This window comes from Zonotrichia leucophrys, chromosome 15 (genome assembly GCF_028769735.1).
Source record: "Zonotrichia leucophrys gambelii isolate GWCS_2022_RI chromosome 15, RI_Zleu_2.0, whole genome shotgun sequence".
Lineage (NCBI taxonomy): Eukaryota > Metazoa > Chordata > Aves > Passeriformes > Passerellidae > Zonotrichia > Zonotrichia leucophrys.
Genome location: NC_088185.1, coordinates 3,527,471 through 3,546,286, shown reverse-complemented (window position 1 = coordinate 3,546,286; position 18,816 = coordinate 3,527,471). Strand labels below are relative to the sequence as shown.

At 43.3% G+C, this 18,816-nt stretch overlaps 1 protein-coding gene across 2 annotated transcripts in view; it reads right to left on the bottom strand.

The window, feature by feature from the left end:
- The window catches only part of MAPKAPK5 (MAPK activated protein kinase 5), a 25,964-nt gene extending 7,148 nt beyond the window's left edge, over positions 1-18,816 (bottom strand). The window contains exons 1-9 of one of the 2 annotated variants that reach the window (XM_064726676.1): positions 18,425-18,816; positions 15,517-15,590; positions 12,348-12,423; positions 10,429-10,526; positions 8,554-8,662; positions 6,199-6,288; positions 5,457-5,552; positions 4,416-4,496; positions 1,386-1,573 (exon numbers count right to left, since the gene is read on the bottom strand). In XM_064726676.1, the coding sequence (XP_064582746.1) occupies positions 1,386-1,573; positions 4,416-4,496; positions 5,457-5,552; positions 6,199-6,288; positions 8,554-8,662; positions 10,429-10,526; positions 12,348-12,423; positions 15,517-15,590; positions 18,425-18,460 (848 nt within the window). In that variant the 5' untranslated portion in view covers positions 18,461-18,816. The remainder of the gene's footprint in view (positions 1-1,385; positions 1,574-4,415; positions 4,497-5,456; positions 5,553-6,198; positions 6,289-8,553; positions 8,663-10,428; positions 10,527-12,347; positions 12,424-15,516; positions 15,591-18,424) is intronic. The other variant, XM_064726677.1, reaches the window with a different exon arrangement.

Sequence of the window (18,816 nt, the reverse complement as noted above, 5' to 3'; positions counted from 1 at the left end):
ACTGCTCCCACCATGCCCTGAAAAGTCCTCAAGTCATGAACACTTTGGTTCCAGCCCCTCAAAATAAAAAGCAGCTGAAAACTCCATGAAATCCTTTTTTTTTCTAGCCTGGAAAGAGGATTTGCAGATAAATTTGTGTTCTCATGACGAGCACAACTAAATAAAAAAAGCAGGAATTCCCACAGAGTGCTGACAAGTCATCCCAAAGTCTGAATGGGAATGGGAATGACTCCATGAGCCTGTCACACTTCCTCAGACAACTCCACATCAGCTTCTTGGCTGCAGAGCACAATTGTTTAATGTACCAAGAAAGTGGAAATAACTTGTACAAAATGTCAGCAGCACCATGGGGGAGAGCAGAAATCCCACTTGCTGCCAAGCAGGTTCATCTCATTTTTGATAGCAGCCACGTGCATTCCTTTTCCATGCATTTCCCAAATCCTAACCCATTATCAAACCCTCATCAAGCCTGAGGTCAGAAATCAGCCTGGATCCATGGGACAACATCCTCAGAATTGACTTTCATGGGAATTTTAAAAGACAATGAAACCTTTTTCCTGTGGAGTTTCTGTGTGAGAATAGAGCTGACCTTGTATAAAGGAAAGTTAATTTAATGAAAGGTTGGGGGTTCTCCTGCACAGCTCTGAAACAATGTGAATCCTTGGAGAATTTACAGTACCTCTCAGGAGCCAGTGACACTTCTAAATTACTTCCCCAATTTATTTTTTTCCTTATTTATATTGCTTTTGTTCTCTGCTGCTGCAAAGGCAGTAATCCCTGACACTTTTTCAAAAATAAGTGAGGTCAAGCCCCAATCAGTGCCACGTTCCTGCTCCCAAACAGACCCAGCCTTTGAAACACTCCCAGCTGAGGGATGTGCCCTGCATGGCAAACAGGCTCCATTAGCATTGGAATAAAACATCCATGCAAAACCTTATCTGAGGCTGGCACCTCATGGCACATCTTCATCTCCCTCTCCATCCTCCTGCCTGACTCTTTTCAGGCTCTGTGTGATGTGCACAGGGCTTTAGGGGACACATTTACCACATCCCATTGAAGGCACTTGATTTTCACAGGAATTCAAATGTTATCCCAGGAAATCTGTGTTATCCTGAAACCCTTCAGTGCTCCCACTCCCCTTGAAGACTCAATTCACAATTCACCCCAACAAAAGAGACATCAACATTAAACACTTGGACAGGAAAAAAAAAATAAATTAAAAATTCCCAGACTTGGTTTATGCTGAATATAACAGAGAATTTGTCAGCTGGATGAGCTGCAGACAACCAAGGCACTTCCAGGAGCTTTTCCACTTCCTTAACATGGAACCACTCCAATTCCTTAACAAAGCACACAGCAACAGCAGAGTTTCCTCAAGGACTCACTTTCTGACAATGTCTTTTGCCATTTCTGAGATCTGGCTCCACTCCTCCTCTGGGAACTCGAAGCTTCCTGTCATGATCTTTTTCCTCATGTCCTTGGGAATCGTCCGGCTGTGGTGCTTGGAGTAGAAGGGGGGGTACCCACACAGCATCACGTAGATAATCACCCCCAGGGACCACAGGTCACAGCTCTGCAAGCAAAAACAGTTCTGTGTGATTCCCAAAGGGAACAGAACCAGCTCAGATCCACCTTTGTGATAAACGTGGCTGCTGGGACAAGGCAGCTCCAAGCTGAACAATTCCCAGGTACTTGGGAATTGTCTGGGAACAGCCAGGGCTGCAGAGGTGTCAGAGGTTTATTGTCACAGAAAGGATTTTATGAAAATTCCTTTTCTTAGGATTTTTTTCTCTGACAAGCTGAGAGGCCTCAGGAATGAAATGCAAACATTGATTATCTGCTGCTGTGGAATGCAACAGGTGCATCTGGGATTGGCTCATGTGGATGTTACTAATTAATGGCCAATCACAGCTCAGCTGGCTCAGACTCTCTGAGAGTCACAAGATTTTATTATCATCCCTTTCTTTGCCTTTTGATGAAATCCTTTCTTCTATTCTTTTAGTATAGTTTTAATATAATATATATCATAAAATAATAAATCAGCCTTCTGAAACATGGAGTCAGATCCTCTTTTCCCTCTTCCTGGGAGCCCTGTGACCACCACAGTTATTGCTTTGTGGATAAATGTGGCTGCTGGGACAAGGCAGCTCCAAGCTGAACAATTCCCAGGTACTTGGGAATTGTCTGGGAACAGCCAGAGCTGCAGAGGTGTCAGAGGTTTATTCCATCTCTCAGGATACCTACCCCAGTCCTGAATCCCATCCCCAATCCTGAATCCTACCCCAATCCTGAATCCCAATCCTGAATCCCATCCCCAATCCTGAATCCCACCCCCAATCCTGAATCCCATCCCCAATCCTGAATCCCATCCCCAATCCTGAATCCCATCCCCAATCCTGAATCCCACCCCCAATCCTGAATCCCAATCCTGAATCCCAATCCTGAATCCCACTCCCAATCCTGAATCCCATCCCCAATCCTGAATCCCATCCCCAATCCTGAATCCCACTCCCAATCCTGAATCCTACCCCAATCCTGAATCCCATCCCCAATCCTGAATCCCATCCCCAATCCTGAATCCCAATCCTGAATCCCATCCCCAATCCTGAATCCCATCCCCAATCCTGAATCCCAATCCTGAATCCAATCCCCAATCCTGAATCCCACCCCCAATCCTGAATCCCACTCCCAATCCTGAATCCCACCCCCAATCCTGAATCCCATCCCCAATCCTGAATCCTACCCCAATCCTGAATCCCATCCCCAATCCTGAATCCCATCCCCAATCCTGAATCCCATCCCCAATCCTGAATCCTACCCCAATCCTGAATCCCATCCCCAATCCTGAATCCTATCCCCAATCCTGAATCCCACTCCCAATCCTGAATCCATTCCCCAATCCTGAATCCCACTCCCAATCCTGAATCCCATCCCCAATCCTGAATCCTACCCCAATCCTGAATCCCATCCCAATCCTGAATCCCATCCCCAATCCTGAATCCCAATCCTGAATCCCACCCCCAATCCTGAATCCCATCCCCAATCCTGAATCCCACCCCCAATCCCATAAAAGAACCCATTTGTTTACAATGGGAGGCTGAAAATCCAACAACAATCCAAGCAAGGAACAGCAGGGAAATGGAATGAGAGCTGTGTGTGGGGGCAGCCAGGGACAGGACAGACAGCCATGGAAGGACAGACTGCCATGGACAGGACAGACTGCCACGGAAGGACAGACTGCCATGGAAGGACAGACAGCCATGGAAGGACAGACTGCCATGGAAGGACAGACTGCCATGGAAGGACAGACTGCCATGGACAGGACAGACTGCCATGGACAGGACAGACTGCCATGGACAGGACAGACAGCCATGGAAGGACAGACTGCCATGGAAGGACAGACTGCCATGGAAGGACAGACTGCCATGGAAGGACAGACTGCCATGGACAGGACAGACTGCCATGGACAGGACAGACTGCCATGGAAGGACAGACTGCCATGGAAGGACAGACAGCCATGGAAGGACAGAGCCCCTGGGAGCTCTCAGTGCCCATTCTGGGTCAGTGCCAGCTGCTGCTCTTGCACAATCACACCTGGGGACAAGGCCCTTCCCTCAGCAGCTCTGTCACCCAGAGCAATTCCTCACATGGAACATGGACAGAAAATCCCTCCCACCTTGGAAATCCCAAATGGACAATCCATATGCAAACACTACTGGCACATTCTAAGGAGCTGAGAATCAGAATTGTCTGCTACAATCACCAACCTGGCTCTGCAGGATGGAGAGAGGCAGATTTGTGATGCAAAGTAATTAATAATTGATTTAATTTGCTCTGTGAGGCTACTAAATGCTAACACTGCATATCAAATAAACAACCATCCCTAAAACTGCAATCAGGACAGATCCTTACACTGGGATCACAAACCAAAAAACCTGAATTAAAATTGACACTCAGTGGTTCAAGCACTGCTCAGCCAGCAGGAGACAGTGATGATAATAAGGAGGAAAACGTTTTGGAATGCCCAAAAAAAGATTGTATGACCTTTCAGGACATTTCCTGCCATGATTTTGCCAAGATTCCAGCAGCTCCACAATAAATTCTTGGTTGTTTTCCAGAAGATCCAGGTAGAGAGCAGTTCCTGGCACAGCTAATGAACAAGGAATGCTGTGCACATCCAGAAACTCTGGCAGCAGGAAAGAGATTCCCTTTGAACAGAGCTGAGAGAACTTCCCTCATGGCCTCACTCCAGCTGAGTCCTTCCACTCTCCAAAATCTTGTTCATATTTGTGTATTTACCCCCCCTTCATTAGAGAATCATTAATTAAGTTTGCACTAAATGTGCATTTCATTATTTGCTCTATCAGAAGCACCAGAGGGGTGGGGAAGATTTTTGAAGATGTTTCCCAGCTCACCTTGTTGTAGGTGTAAGGGGTTGGAGAGGTGGGGATAATACCAGACTTTTCCTTCTGATGTCTTCTTTGTGCCTCCAATACCTGGTGAGAGGGGGAAATAAAAACAAAGAAAAATCCATTTCTGAACAGGCAACACAACCAGCAAAGATTCCTGATGATTTTCCATTCAGGAAATTTATTCCAGCTACTGAAGTCTTATTCCAGCTACTAAAGACTACCAAAGTCCAGATTTTCTCCCTGAGAAAAGCTGGAGGTTTCTACATGAGGAAAACACTAAAATATTTAATATTTTAGCACTGAAATCTCTCCAGTTCTGCCTGAATTAAACACTTGCTCAGAACCTCCAAGCCCTCCATGCTTGGAAGCAGAACCTGAGGTGTTTCTGGAGGGTGAGCCCAGCTCAGAGCTGTCCCTTTGTGCCTCTCCCAGCACAAATCCCACCAAACGTGGCTTTGGGCTGCAGGGTTTGGGAAGGAATCTGATGAATTTTCAGGGCATGCTCTGATCTCTGAATTGCCTTTCCCAGTGATTAAAGGCAGCCCAGCACTGCAATTAAATCTCCATCATTTTCATTTTCTCCAGGATCCAACACAAAGGACAGGAGAGAGGGAGGGAAGCACTACAAAGAGCAGCCTGTGTGTAATTACAGGTTGTGTTTAATTACACAGGGGCCAGCCAAGGTGCCCAAGTTGCCACTGCCCTTTCTGAGCAACCTTTTCAGGACCTTTTCCTTCCAACCAAGTCCTTTTTAATGGAATCCTGAATGAGCTTCAGCTGGAAGGAGAATGGCAAAGCAGGGATTTCTCCAAAGCAGCTGCTTTAATACAGCTAAAGGCCAATTATCACCATCAGTGCTGAGCAATCTGGGAAATTTGCTTTATCAACAAATCCCTGTGGTACTCCAGCTCAGGGTGGAGGGATTTCTGGAAGATTCCTGCACCCAGAGCCCTTCCAGGACAGCAAAGGGGTTAAATGATGTGGATATGGAGGTTCAGGCAATAAATGATCCCCCTTTAGCCCAGAGCAGGAGCTGGTTCTTACCTGAGGTGCTACATAATAGGGAGTGAACTGGGGTGTCATCAAGTCACCTTGGTCTACTTTGGCAAACCCAAAGTCACACAATTTAACAGGTGCATCCTGAAACAAGGAGAAGAGGCTTTATTAGATAAATCTCATTAAATCAGCTTTTCTAACACAGAACTCTCCCCCTGTCCTCACCTCACCTTTTCCACACACTGTGTTTATCCCCTCACACTCCCCCAGGCAGCTGAAAGGTCACAAATTGACCTTTCAAACCAAGGTTTTGCTTTTCTGGGTGCTCTGGGCTCCCTCAGGGATTGGGAAAGCACTGAGGCCCTTGTAGGGGGATCCCTGCATATCCAGGCTGGTGGTGAGCAGGAGACACCAAGAATTGTTTGGATCTACCAAAGACCTCTAGGCAGAGGGTCAGAATAGAGGGTCAGAACACCCTGATGAGGGGCAGAGCTGGATTGTGTTCATGTGGAGAACCTGACCCTGTCTAACAGCAGCAGCAGGGACTCCCTGCCCTGCAAGGAGATCAGGGGGTGGGAAAGCACCAAGTCCATCCAGGTGATTCAATTTGCAATTGAATTGAATTCAATTGAAATTTTCATTTGAAAATTCAATTCCATTAAAATTTTTTTCCAACCGAATTTTCAATTTCAATTTTGTCACCAAAACATTCATGTCATTTCCCTTGAGATTCACCCTTGAGCCACTTCACAGAATTCAGCAGCAAAAGATTTGCAAATGTTGATCTTACCAGAGAGTTATCCTTGAAGAGGAGATTCTCAGGCTTGAGGTCTCTGTGTGCAATGTTTAGTGAGTGGCAATGCTGCAAAGCCAAAGCTATCTGGAAAAGGGCACAAAAGATCAGCTACAATCACCGACCTCCTCCTGCAGCCTGGACATTTATTTCAGCTTTACAAAGCACAGTTCCAACCCCAAATATTTGAAGTGGAGTTCTCCTTTAGTGACAAGCCTGACCCAGCTGGGACATGAATCCCACAGAAAACAAAATCCAACCCCAAATATTTGAAGTGGAGTTCTCCTTTAGGACATGACCCAGCAGGGACATGAATCCCACAGGAAACAAAATCCAACCCCAAATATTTGAAGTGGAGTTCTCCTTTAGGACATGACCCAGCTGGGACATGAATCCCACAGAAAATAAAATCCAACCCCAAATATTTGGGGTTCTCCTTTAGTGACAAGCCTGACCCAGCTGGGACATGAATCCCACAGAAAACAAAATCCAACCCCAAATATTTGGAGTTCTCCTTTAGGACAAGCCTGACCCAGCTGGGACATGAATCCCACAGAAAATAAAATCCAACCCCAAATATTTGGAGTTCTCCTTTAGGACAAGCCTGACCCAGCTGGGACATGAATCCCACAGAAAACAAAATCCAACCCCAAATATTTGAAGTGGAGTTCTCCTTTAGGACAAGCCTGACCCAGCTGGGACATGAATCCCACAGAAAATAAAATCCAACCCCAAATATTTGAAGTGGAGTTCTCCTTTAGGACAAGCCTGACCCAGCTGGGACATGAATCCCACAGAAAATAAAATCCAACCCCAAATATTTGAAGTGGAGTTCTCCTTTAGGACAAGCCTGACCCAGCTGGGACATGAATCCCACAGAAAGCAAAATCCAGGCTGGCCTGGGGTTCCAAACCTCCTCATTTTGGGAACTGAAGGCACTGAGGAGGTGCCAGTGCCCCTTCCCTGCTGTGCCAGGGCTCCAGGGAGCTCTGGGTTCAGGATTCCAGGGAATCTGCAGCTCCAGCCCTCAGGCACTTTGAGTCTCTCATTCTGGATGGTGCTGCCTGCCCTTCAATATCCCACAGAAATCCATCCCTGGATTGTTTCAAGGATGCTTTGGGAACCTGCAACCCAGGCAGGAAAAGCTGCAGGGACTGCACATTTCCAAGTGCAATTCATTTCAAGGAAAGTCAAATATAAATATTTAATCAGCATTGCTGAGACAGAAGTGAAGCACAGGGCTCACAACCCTTATTTGGAAATATCTGTAGGATCCTACCCAAGTTTAGAGCCCTTAAAAACCTCCAAGTTACTGTCACAAGAGAACTTCACTGCTAACTCAGCCCAGCAATAAATACAAAACATTCCCAGAGAAAATGAGGCAGTGCTGTGAAAAGCTTGAACCATTCCTGGGTACAAGACAAGGATAAAGAAGCACCAGAGAAAAGAATTTCACATTTCAAACTTCATTTCTACGAACATTAAAGCAAAGGGTTACTTGAGACATGAATAACCCACAGAATTCAAACCAAAGTCTTGGTTTCTGGTAAAGTTTTACAAGTTTTCCCCACCATGTCAGAATCAAACAGGCTAAACAATTTCAAACAAACTGTCAAGAATAATTCTGTATTTCCACCTCATTTCTTTGTTGGATGAGACCAAAAAGTACCAGCACAATTAGAATTTCATTAGAAACAAGTCAAAGCACAAAAGTAACACAATTTTTTTTGCCCCAAGTTCAGATATTCTGAGAGGAACTGGGAATGCCAGCACTGAATTCCACAGAGATCCTTCTGAGAGTCCCAGAACCAGCAACAAAAATCCTGCTGGACACCAAAACCCCCTGCAGAAAGCACCAGGGGAGGTTATAAAATCATTCAGGAGTGAGCTGGGAGAGAAAAGGTGAAGGAACAAACAGACACAAAAATCAGGACAAACAGACACATTCCTTGGGATCTTGCAGGAATTCCACAGCCCAAGCCCAGAACCCAGCCTGAAAACCCCTGGCCCAGAGGAGAGAAATGCCAAGGGAGGTTCCAGAGCTCACGAGTCCTGCTGGAGGCAACACTTTTAGCACAAGAAAAATGACAAAATCCTCTTGCAAGCCTTCTCTGGAGCAGCTGTGGAAAAGCAAAGTTAAGCACAGCACACCCAGAGAACAAGCCCACACCTTCAATCCTTTATTCCTAATAACCCTTGGGCATTGTCACTTATAACAAAGCAGGCAATGATCATCGGATCACAACGGAGGAAATCTTTGAAATTCATCCTTTTTCCCCACCCTCCCAGCCCCAGGAATTGTCCCTACTTTAGCCAGAGCGTGGTGGATTTGTGGGACAGGGGGTGACTTGCCTGCTTTGTTACTTGGCTCGCTTGCTTCTCAGTAAAGTGCCGGTGCTGGCTGATTCTGTGGAAGAGCTCTCCCCCTTCCATCATCTCCATTACAATTAGCAGCCGAGCCCTGTTCAAAAGCATTTCATGTTGTTACATTAAAAAAAATCATCCAAAAGAACAGAATTGCTAAGCTAAGAATGCATATTTCACACAAAAACACTGCTTTCGGGGCTGTTTTGGTGAGTTTAAAACCCTCAGGATTTTTCTGGAATCTTCAGTTTGCTCCTCCTGCTGGGCTCCCACATCCAGCTCCAGCTCCATGTGGACACTCTGCCCTCAAGGATTTACACAGCCCCTGGATGGTTTTGAGTCTGAATTCCCCAATATTTTAATTTCCAGCTTTACCAAAAGAATAGCTAAGCTAAGAATGCACATTTCACACAAACACTGCTTTTGGGGCTATTTTGGTGAGTTTAAAACCCTCAGGATTTTTCTGGAATCTTCAGTTTGCTCTTCCAGCTGGGCTCCCACATCCAGCTAGAACAAACTGGCCATTGATCCATCCAGGAAGCCATGGGGACACTCTGCCCTCAGGTTACAAGCCCTTTATGGTTTTGAGTTAAAAATCCCAATATTTTAATTTACAGCTTTTTTGGGGCAATTTTGCTGCTGTTGTTTTGCCTTCCAGTCTAAAATCCTCAGGATTTTCAGGAATCTCCAGTTTGCTCTTCCTGCTGGGCTCCCACATCCAGCTCCAGCTCCATGTGGACACTCTGCCCTCAAGGATTTACACAGCCCCTGGATGGTTTTGAGTCTGAATTCCCCAATATTTTAATTTACAGCTTTTTTGGGGCAATTTTGCTGCTAAAATTTTGCTGCAATTTTCCAGTCTAAAACCCTCAGGATTTTCTGGAATCTCCAGTTTGCTCCTCCTGCTGGGCTCCCACATCCAGCTCCAGCTCCATGTGAACACTCTGCCCTCAAGGATTTACACAGCCCCTGGATGGTTTTGAGTCTGAATTCCCCAATATTTTAATTTCCAGCTTTACAATAAGGAATAGCTAAGCTAAATGCACTTTCAACAACTGCTTTTGGGGCTATTTTGGTGAGTTTAAAATCCTCAGGATTTTCTGGAATCTCAAAATTTCCCAGTTTGCTCCTCCTGCTGGGCTCCCACATCCAACTGGAACAAACTGGCCATGGATCCATCCAGGAAGCCATGGGGACACTCTGCCCTCACCTGGATGGTTTTGAGTCTGAATTCCCCAATATTTTAATTTCCAGCTTTCCTGCCCTCAATATGAAGGATAAAAAATCAGAAGGTGGAGATCAGGGCTGCCAGATCCTCAAGGAATTAAATCCCATTTCCCAGCACACAGCAAAATCAGCTACACCAGAGCCTAGCACAGCTCTCAGCTCTTTCATTCTCCCAGCTCTGGTGATTTTCTCCACTAAGATCCCATCAGAAGACAATATTTTTATGCACAAAAAAAAAAAAAAATCACTCTGCTCCATGTTTTCCTGTGTGTTCATTTTAAGCAGGACAATGCATTTGAGAGTTTTCAGGGCTGAATTTCATCTTTTTAGAAACAACTCTTTCACACAATGCAGACTGAACCAATGGAAAACCTAAAAAAATGGAGATGCATTCAACACAGGGAATTAAAGGAGGCAAAATAATTTAAACACACAAAAGTCAGGAAAAAAAAAACAAAAAAAAAAACAAAACCAGAGCTGCTTAGTCTGCAGGATAATTATTACACCTGGGACCCCCTTTGAAATAATAATAATAATAATTTTGTGATTAAAAACCAAAGCAAAGCAAACTCCACTATACCTTGGGCTAAACATGGAAAAGAAGCTGTGGGAGTGAATCCCCCTGTGCAGCCTTACCTGGGGCTGGATTCATGTGGGAACTGCACACTGTTGGCATAAACTTCAATTATTTGGACAATGTTGGGGTGTGTTGCACACATCATGTGCAGCCGTACCTGGAAGAGAAGGGAAAGGCTGTTACTGCACACAGGGACAGCTCTGAGATAAAACACCCCAAATCTGGGAAAGATTGGGGGATCCCACACAGAGCTCTGGGAAAAGCTCAGTTTTGGAGGGTTGGACAGAAATTTAGACAGAATCAGTGAAAATGAATGAATAAATCCTAAAATTCCATCATGTGGAGTGAACAAACCCCAACATTCCATCATGTGGAATGAAAAAAACCCAAAATTCAATCATGTGAACAAACCCCAAAATTCCATCATCTGGAATGAATAAATCCCAAAATTCCATCATGTGGAATGAATAAACCCCAAAATTCCATCATGTGAACAAACCCCAAAATTCCATCATGTGGAATGAATAAATCCCAAAATTCCATCATGTGGAATGAACAAACCCCAAAATTCCATCATGTGGAATGAATAAATCCCAAAATTCCATTGTGTGGAATGAATAAATCCCAAAATTCCATCATGTGGAATGAACAAACCCCAAAATTCCATCATGTGGAATGAATAAATCCCAAAATTCCATCACATGGAATGAACAAACCCCAAAATTCCATCATGTGGAATGAATAAATCCCAAAATTCCATCATGTGAACAAACCCCAAAATTCATCAAGTGAACAAACCAAAAGTTCCCTCTCTGGAATAAAAATAACCAAATTCCATAATGTGATGTTTCAACCTAAATTGCATCATGTGCAATGAATAAATCCCAAAATTCCATCATGTGGAATGAACAAACTCCAAAATTCCATCATGTGGAATGAACAAACCCCAAAATTCCATCATGTGGAATGAACAAACTCCAAAATTCCATTGTGTGGAATGAATAAATCCCAAAATTCCATCATGTGAACAAACCCCAAAATTCCATCATGTGGAATGAACAAACCCCAAAATTGCATCATGTGGAATGAATAAATCCCAAAATTCCATCATCTGGAATGAAAAACCCCAAAATTCCATAATGTGGAATGAACAAACTCCAAAATTCCATCATCTGGAATGAAAAAACCCCCAAAATTCCATCATGTGGAATGAACAAATCCCAAAATTCCATTGTGTGGAGTGAATAAATCCCAAAATTTCATGTGAAAACCAATTCCATCAGTGAACAAACCCCAAAATTCCATCATCTGGATGAAAAAAAACCCAAAATTTCATCATGTGCAATGAATAAATCCCAACATTCCATCATCTGGAATGAAAAAACCCAAAATTCCATCATCTGGAATGAACAAACCCCAAAATTCCATCATGTGGAATGAAAAAACTCCAAAATTCCATCATGTGGAATGAACAAACCCCAAAATTCCATCATCTGGAATGAACAAACCCCACTTTAAAACTCCCTGGGCTGTTCAATCAAACCAAACCTTGGTGATTTTTGGACACAGATGATTTTTATGGGAATTTTAAAAGGAGAATTTGCTCCATAATAAGAAATGAAGTTGCTCAAACCTCAAGGCCAACAAATCCTTCTTTAAATTCCCCACAGTGCCCATCATTCCCCTGTGTCAGGAGCTGCTTTAGGTCCTGGCACATGGAAAAACAGAAAAAAATTCCATTTCCAGAACAACCTGAAGCATTCTTGGACCAGTGGCAACAAAAATTCAAAATTCCCTCTCCAACTGGTTCTGTTCCATTCCCAGCTTGAATTAATTAAAAACCCCAATTAATTAAAAATAAACCTCTGGATGCACAGCCAGCACATGGGGGTTTGGTGGTGAGGTTTTGCTGTTTAAAACATCCTCAAAACTTTCAAAAATTGAATTTTTTTTTAGGAGAGAAAAGCAGGAACTGTACCTCATTTCGAGCTTTTGGACGATCGAGGAGGATTTTCAGTGCAAAACGTTCCTGGGAGGATTTTTTCATGCAGACTCTGGGATGACAGCAACAAAAAATCATTCAATCAGTCAAGGAGGTTCAAAAGAGACATGGATAAATAAAATAAAAATAAAATAAAAGAGATTTGGGATGGAAATAACCCAAAGCACACCTGAACACCCCCAGGGATGCTGGAAAAAATGAAATATTTGGGATAGATCAAGTGGTTTGGGAAGGAAATCCTCATTTTGGCTGAATTTTTTCTCTTTTTCTCCTCTCTCATTTAACAACTGAGGAAAGGACCCATGGTTTGAAGAGGCAGCCAAAGGACAAAATGAATGTTTTAATAAAACAACCCAAAAAGGATGAGGAGAACCCAGACAGGGATATAAATGATGGGAAAGACAAAGGGAGCTGCACACAGAGGTTTTTTTCCAGCCCAAATTCCCATTTTCTGAAGGAAAAGCTTTGCTGGAAATGTGTTTTCCTTCCCAAAAATCATCCAGGGGTTAAAAATCCATGAGGAGCAAGGCTGGGATGCAAAGGGAGAGGAAAAGATGGAAAAATAACTGGGAAAGCAGAGAAAGGAAGATCAGGAGAAATTTCTATTTTCATTATTCCACTATCAATTCCTGCTCCTGGAATGTGGGAACTGAAGGGAAGGATCAAGGAGAATTTTCAGTGCAAAGAATCCTTGGAAGGATTTTTTCTGAAGGAAAGGCTTTGCTGGAAAAGTGTTTTCCTTCCCAAAAATCATCCAGGGGTTAAAAATCCATGAGGAGCAAGGCTGGGATGCAAAGGGAAAGGAAAAGATGGGAAAAAACCAGGAAAGAGAGAAAGAGATCAGGAGAAATTTATATTTTCATTATTTCAAACCAACTCCTGCTCCTCTGGATGTGGGAACTGAAGGGAACAATCAAGGAGTATTTTCAGTGCAAAGAATCCTTGGGAGGGTTTTTTCTGAGGGAAAAGGCTTTGCTGGAAAAGTGTTTTCCTTCCCAAAAATCATCCAGGAGTGAGAAATCCATGAGGAGCAAGGCTGGGATGCAAATGGAGAGGAAAAGATGGAAAAATAACTGGGAAAGCAGAGAAAGAGGGATCAGGAGAATTTCTATTTTCATTATTTCACACCCAATTCCTGCTCCTGGATGTGGGAACTGAAGGGAAAGGGAACAATCAAAGAGAATTTTCAGTGCAAAGAATCTTGGGAGGATTTTTCCTGAGGGGAAGGTTTTGATGGAAAAGTGTTTTCCTCCCAAAATCATCCAGGAGTGAGAAATCCATGAGGAGCAAGGTGGGATGCAAAGGGAAAGGAAATAGGAAAACAGATGGAAAAAATGAAAATGGGAAAGCAGGGCAAGGGGCAAGGAGGGGCTTGGAGGAATTTCTATTTTCATTATTCCAATATCAATTCCTGCTCCTGGAATGTGGGAACTGAAGGGAACAATCAAGGAGAATTTTCAGTGCAAAGAATTCTTGGAAGGATTTTTTCTGAGGGAAGAGGTTTTGATGGAAAAGTGTTTTCCTTCCCAAAAATCATCCAGGAGTGAGAAATCCATGAGGAGCAAGGCTGGGATGCAAAGGGAGAGGAAAAGATGGAAAAACAAAGCAGAGAAAGGGGGCTCAGGAGGAATTTCTATTTTCATTATTTCACACCCAATTCCTGCTCCTGGAATGTGGGAACTGAAGGGAACAATCAAGGAGTATTTTCAGTGCAAAGAATCCTTGGGAGGATTTTTTCTGAGGGAAAGGCTTTGCTGGAAAAGTGTTTTCCTTCCCAAAAATCATCCAGGGGTTAAAAATCCATGAGGAGCAAGGCTGGGATGCAAAGGGAAAGGAAAAGATGGAAAAATAACTGGGAAAGCAGAGAAAGGAAGATCAGGAGAAATTTCTATTTTCATTATTTCAAACCAATTCCTGCTCCTGGATGTGGGAACTGAAGGGAAAGGGAAGGATCAAGGAGAATTTCAGTGCAAAGAATCCTTGGGAGGATTTTTTCTGAGGGAGAAGTTTTGCTGGAAAAGTGTTTTCCTCTCCAAAATCATCCAGGGGTGAGAAATCCATGAGGAGCAAGGCTGGGATGCAAAGGGAAAGGAAAAGATGGAAAAATAACTGGGAAAGCAGAGAAAGGAAGATCAGGAGAAATTTCTATTTTCATTATTTCACACCCAATTCCTGCTCCTGGAATGTGGGAACTGAAGGGAACAATCAAGGAGAATTTTCAGTGCAAAGAATTCTTGGGAGGATTTTTTCTGAGGGGAGAGGTTTTGATGGAAAAGTGTTTTCCTTCCCAAAAATCATCCAGGGGTTAAAAATCCATGAGGAGCAAGGCTGGGATGCAAAGGGAAAGGAAAATATGGAAAAATAACCGGGAAAGCAAAGAAAGGAAGATCAAGAGAAATTTCTATTTTAATTATTTCACATCCAATTCCTGCTCCTGGAATGTGGGAACTGAAGGGAAAGGGAAGGATCAAGGAGAATTTTCAGTGCAAAGAATCCTTGGGAGGATTTTTTCTGAGGGAAGAGGTTTTGATGGAAAAGTGTTTTCTTTCCCAAAAATCATCCAGGGGTTAAAAATTCATGAGGAGCAGGGCTGGGATGCAAAGGGAGAGGAAAATATGAAAACAACCAGGGAAAAACAACCAGGAAAGCAGAAAAAGGGGAACTCAGGAGAAATTTCTATTTTCATTATTTCACACCCAATTCCTGCTCCTGGATGTGGGAACTGAAGGGAACAATCAAGGAGAATTTTCAGTGTAAAAAATTTCTTGGAAGGATTTTTTCTGAAGGAAAAGCTTTCTGGAAAAGTGTTTTCCTCCCCAAAAATCACAGGAGTAGAAATCCATGAGGAGCAAGGCTGGGATGCAAAGGGAGAAGGAAAAGATGGAAAAATAACTGGGAAAGCAGAGAAAGGAACTCAGGAGAAATTTCTATTTTCATTATTTCACTATCAATTCCTACTCCTGGATGTGGGAACTAAGGCAAGAAAAGGAAAAATTAATTTTTCTCCCCAAGATGCCCCCAAAAATACCAAAATCCCTCCTGCACAACCCCCATGGGGCACAGGAATCTGTTGGTTTGAATTTTCCATGAATCCCATCAGCATTTTTAATCAAATACTCATTTTTTAAAATAACTCCTCCCTTACCTGACAGGCCCACTGATGCCAGCTCCCAGCTTCTGAGTCCAGTTGATGTTGTATTCCTCTAAAATGGAAGTTTCCTGGTCAGGAGGGAAAACACAGGCAAGAAATACATCATAAATACAATTATTACAAAAAAAAACCCAAAAAACAACTCAGCAAATCTGAGTGTAAAAGTGCCTGGTGGGGAGTTTGCTTTCCTGAGGAAAATTAAATATAAATATATTTATAAATATAAATATAAGATGACAATATAAATGGAATATAAATATAGATATAAAGATGAATATAAATATAAAATTAAATTTTATATGCTGCACTTTTTAAAATTTGGATGCCAACCTTCATTCCCAAGCAGAGGTAAAATGAATAATTAATGGTCAAGAAATACAAATTACACCAAAAAATCCAGCTCAGGAATTGCAGCTCCAACCTCAGCACCAAGAATTCCCAGCATGTTCATTTTTTTCCAACCTTAAAAATTTCATTATTTTGATCCCAAACAGCTGAAAATGCTTTAAAAGCACCAATGTGTTTAAAAACATCCAAGTGTTTCAAGCTGGATTTCGTGGGGATGGAATTCCTGGAAAATCCAAAATTCCAGGAATCTGAAACTTCTGATGGATAACCTGAATTTTCAGTGGGATAATGATGGGAAATATCCAGAATTCCAGCAAAGTTTCACAGAGCTAAGAATTTGGGAATTACTCCAGAAGGATGGGATACTGAGAATTCTGGAAAAACAGAATTCCCAAAGGAAAAACAGAATTCCCAAAAGGAAAAGCAGAATTCCATGGGGAAAGCAGAATTCCCACAAGAGAAGCAGAATTTTCAGGGGAAAAGCAGAATTCTCAAAGGAGAAGGAGAATTCCCAAAGGAAAAGCAAAATTCCCAAAGGAAAAGCAGAAATCCCAAAAGGAAAAGCAAAAAATCCCATAGGAGAAGCAAAATTCCCAAAGGAGAATTCTCAGGGGAAAATGAGAATTTCAAAAGCAGAATTCCCAAAGGAAAAGCAGAATTCCCAGAGGAAAAGCTGAATTCCAACAGGAAAAGCAGAATTATCAGGGGAAAAGGAGAATTCCTAAAGGAAAAGGAGAATTCCAAAAGGAAAAGCAGAATTATCAAGGGAGAACCAGAATTCCCAAAGGAGAAGCAGAATTTCCAAAGGAAAAGCTGAATTCCAAAAGGAGAAGCTGAATTCCCAAAGGAAAAGCAGAATTCCCAAAGGAAAAGCAGAATTTTCAGGGAAAAGCAGAATCCCCAAAAGGAAAATCCAATTTCCCACAGGAGGAGCAGAATTCCAAAAAGGAAAAGCAAAATTCCCAAAGGAAAAGCAAAAATCCCATAGGAGAAGCAGAATTCCCATAGGAGAATTCTCAGGGGAAAATGAGAATTTCAAAAGCAAAATTCTCAAAGGAGAAGCTGAGTTCCAAAAAGAAAAGCAGAATTTCCAGGGGAAAAGGAGAATTCCAAAAAGAAAAGCAGAATTCCCAAAAGGAAAAGCAGAATTATCAAGGGAGAACCAGAATTCTCCAAGGAGAAGCAGAACTCCCAAAGGAAAAACAGAATTCCAAAAATATCATGTAAATAATGTACAATGTAAATAATCCTGTGGAGTAATTTGTTATTTTAATAATTTAAGTAATTTTAGTTATTTTAACTTATTTTAATAAAGTATTTAGGGTTTTTTTGCAAGGCTGTCCTTAAATTTATTTCTGAATTTCTGTCCTGAAATTTATTTAAATTTCTCAACACTTCTCCTGTTCCGTGGCATTTCTAAGCCAGAATTTTTAATTTCAAGGTTTGCTTTCAGATGCACATTGTGTAAACTTTCTGTCATGTTTTAAAAGCATTTACAAACCTATTTTAAACCATTTAAAAACTTAATTTTTACAGATATTGATGGTAAAAAGGTTGGAAATTTGGAGTTTTGGGAGTCCAGGATGCTGCTGGGATAAACTGGATGGAATCAGAGAAAAATCCCATCCTGGAGAATTCCAGCTCCTGCTCCTCAATCCCCAAATCTGGAAATAAATCCTCTCCTAAATCCCAGAACAACCAAACCTGAGCTAAATAAAGCAAAAATAAACTGTATAAAATATAAAATAATGAGTACTTATAAAGTACTAAAGATGATTAAAGTATTAAATGATACAAGTTTAAATTTATGCAGGGTTTAGAAAGAAGGGGCAGAAATTCCAGAGGATCAGAGGAATTTGGGGTTTTCAGGAGAAGCTCAGGGAAACTTGTGGGATATTTAAATCAGATAATTTATGGACATTAATTTTGTGATGATAAACTAAATAATGATTAAATGATAAATGATACAAGATTAATTTATATAGGGTTTAGAAAGAAGGGGCAGAAATTCCAGAGGATCAGAGGAATTTGGGGTTTTCAGGAGAAGCTCAGGGAAACTTGTGGGATATTTAAATCAGATAATTTATGGACATGAATTTTGTGCTTTAGGGACATTATTTTGTGTTTTATGAATATTAATCCGGGAAAGGGGAACAAAGCCGGGGAAGGAGGATTTGGACAAAAGGAATTTGGAATTGTGCCATGAGGACGTTGGGCAGAACCCTCAGGATAAGGAGAAAATAAAAACCCCAAAAAACTTCACATCCGAGTTGGGATCAGCTCCGTTGGGTAAAGGGAACTGGAGCCGGGACAGATCGGGACCAACCCCGCGCCCAGAAGGGCGGAACGAGCGCGGCGCTCATTAACATAATAATGAGCCCCTCATTAACCAGCAGCGCTAATTAATGAGCGAACACCGCAACTCGCGGCCGGCGAGCACCAATCCCTCCGCTCCCCAAAACACAAACAACCACAAACTTCAGCTCCTCGCTGGGCGGGATCCCGAGCGAACCCCCCCGGGACGAAGCGCCCCGAAATCCGCCCCGCCGCCAACCTTGATCGTCCGCTCCATGTCGTGATCGTGCGCCATCGCCCCGCGGGGCGCGGCGGGCCCGGCGCCGCCTCAGGCAAGGCGCAGCCCCGCTGGAGCCTTTGTGCCGCCGCCGCTCCGCCTCATGCCCGGCCGGGCGGGCCGCGGGTGCGGCGCGGGGAGGGCGCGGGGCCCGCGCGGAGCCGCCGCTCAACCGGGAGGAGCCGCCCGGGAGCCGGACATCGCCGGAGCCCCCGCCGGGCAGCCCCGCCGGACTGCGCGGGCCGCCGCGGCAGCGCTAGTGAGGCTAAGGGTGGTACGGGAGGATGAAGCGGGATGGCCGCGCCCGCCCCGCGCCCGCCGCGGGGTTTTGGGAGCCGCCGCCACGGCGCTGGAGCGGTTTGCAGGCGGCTGCG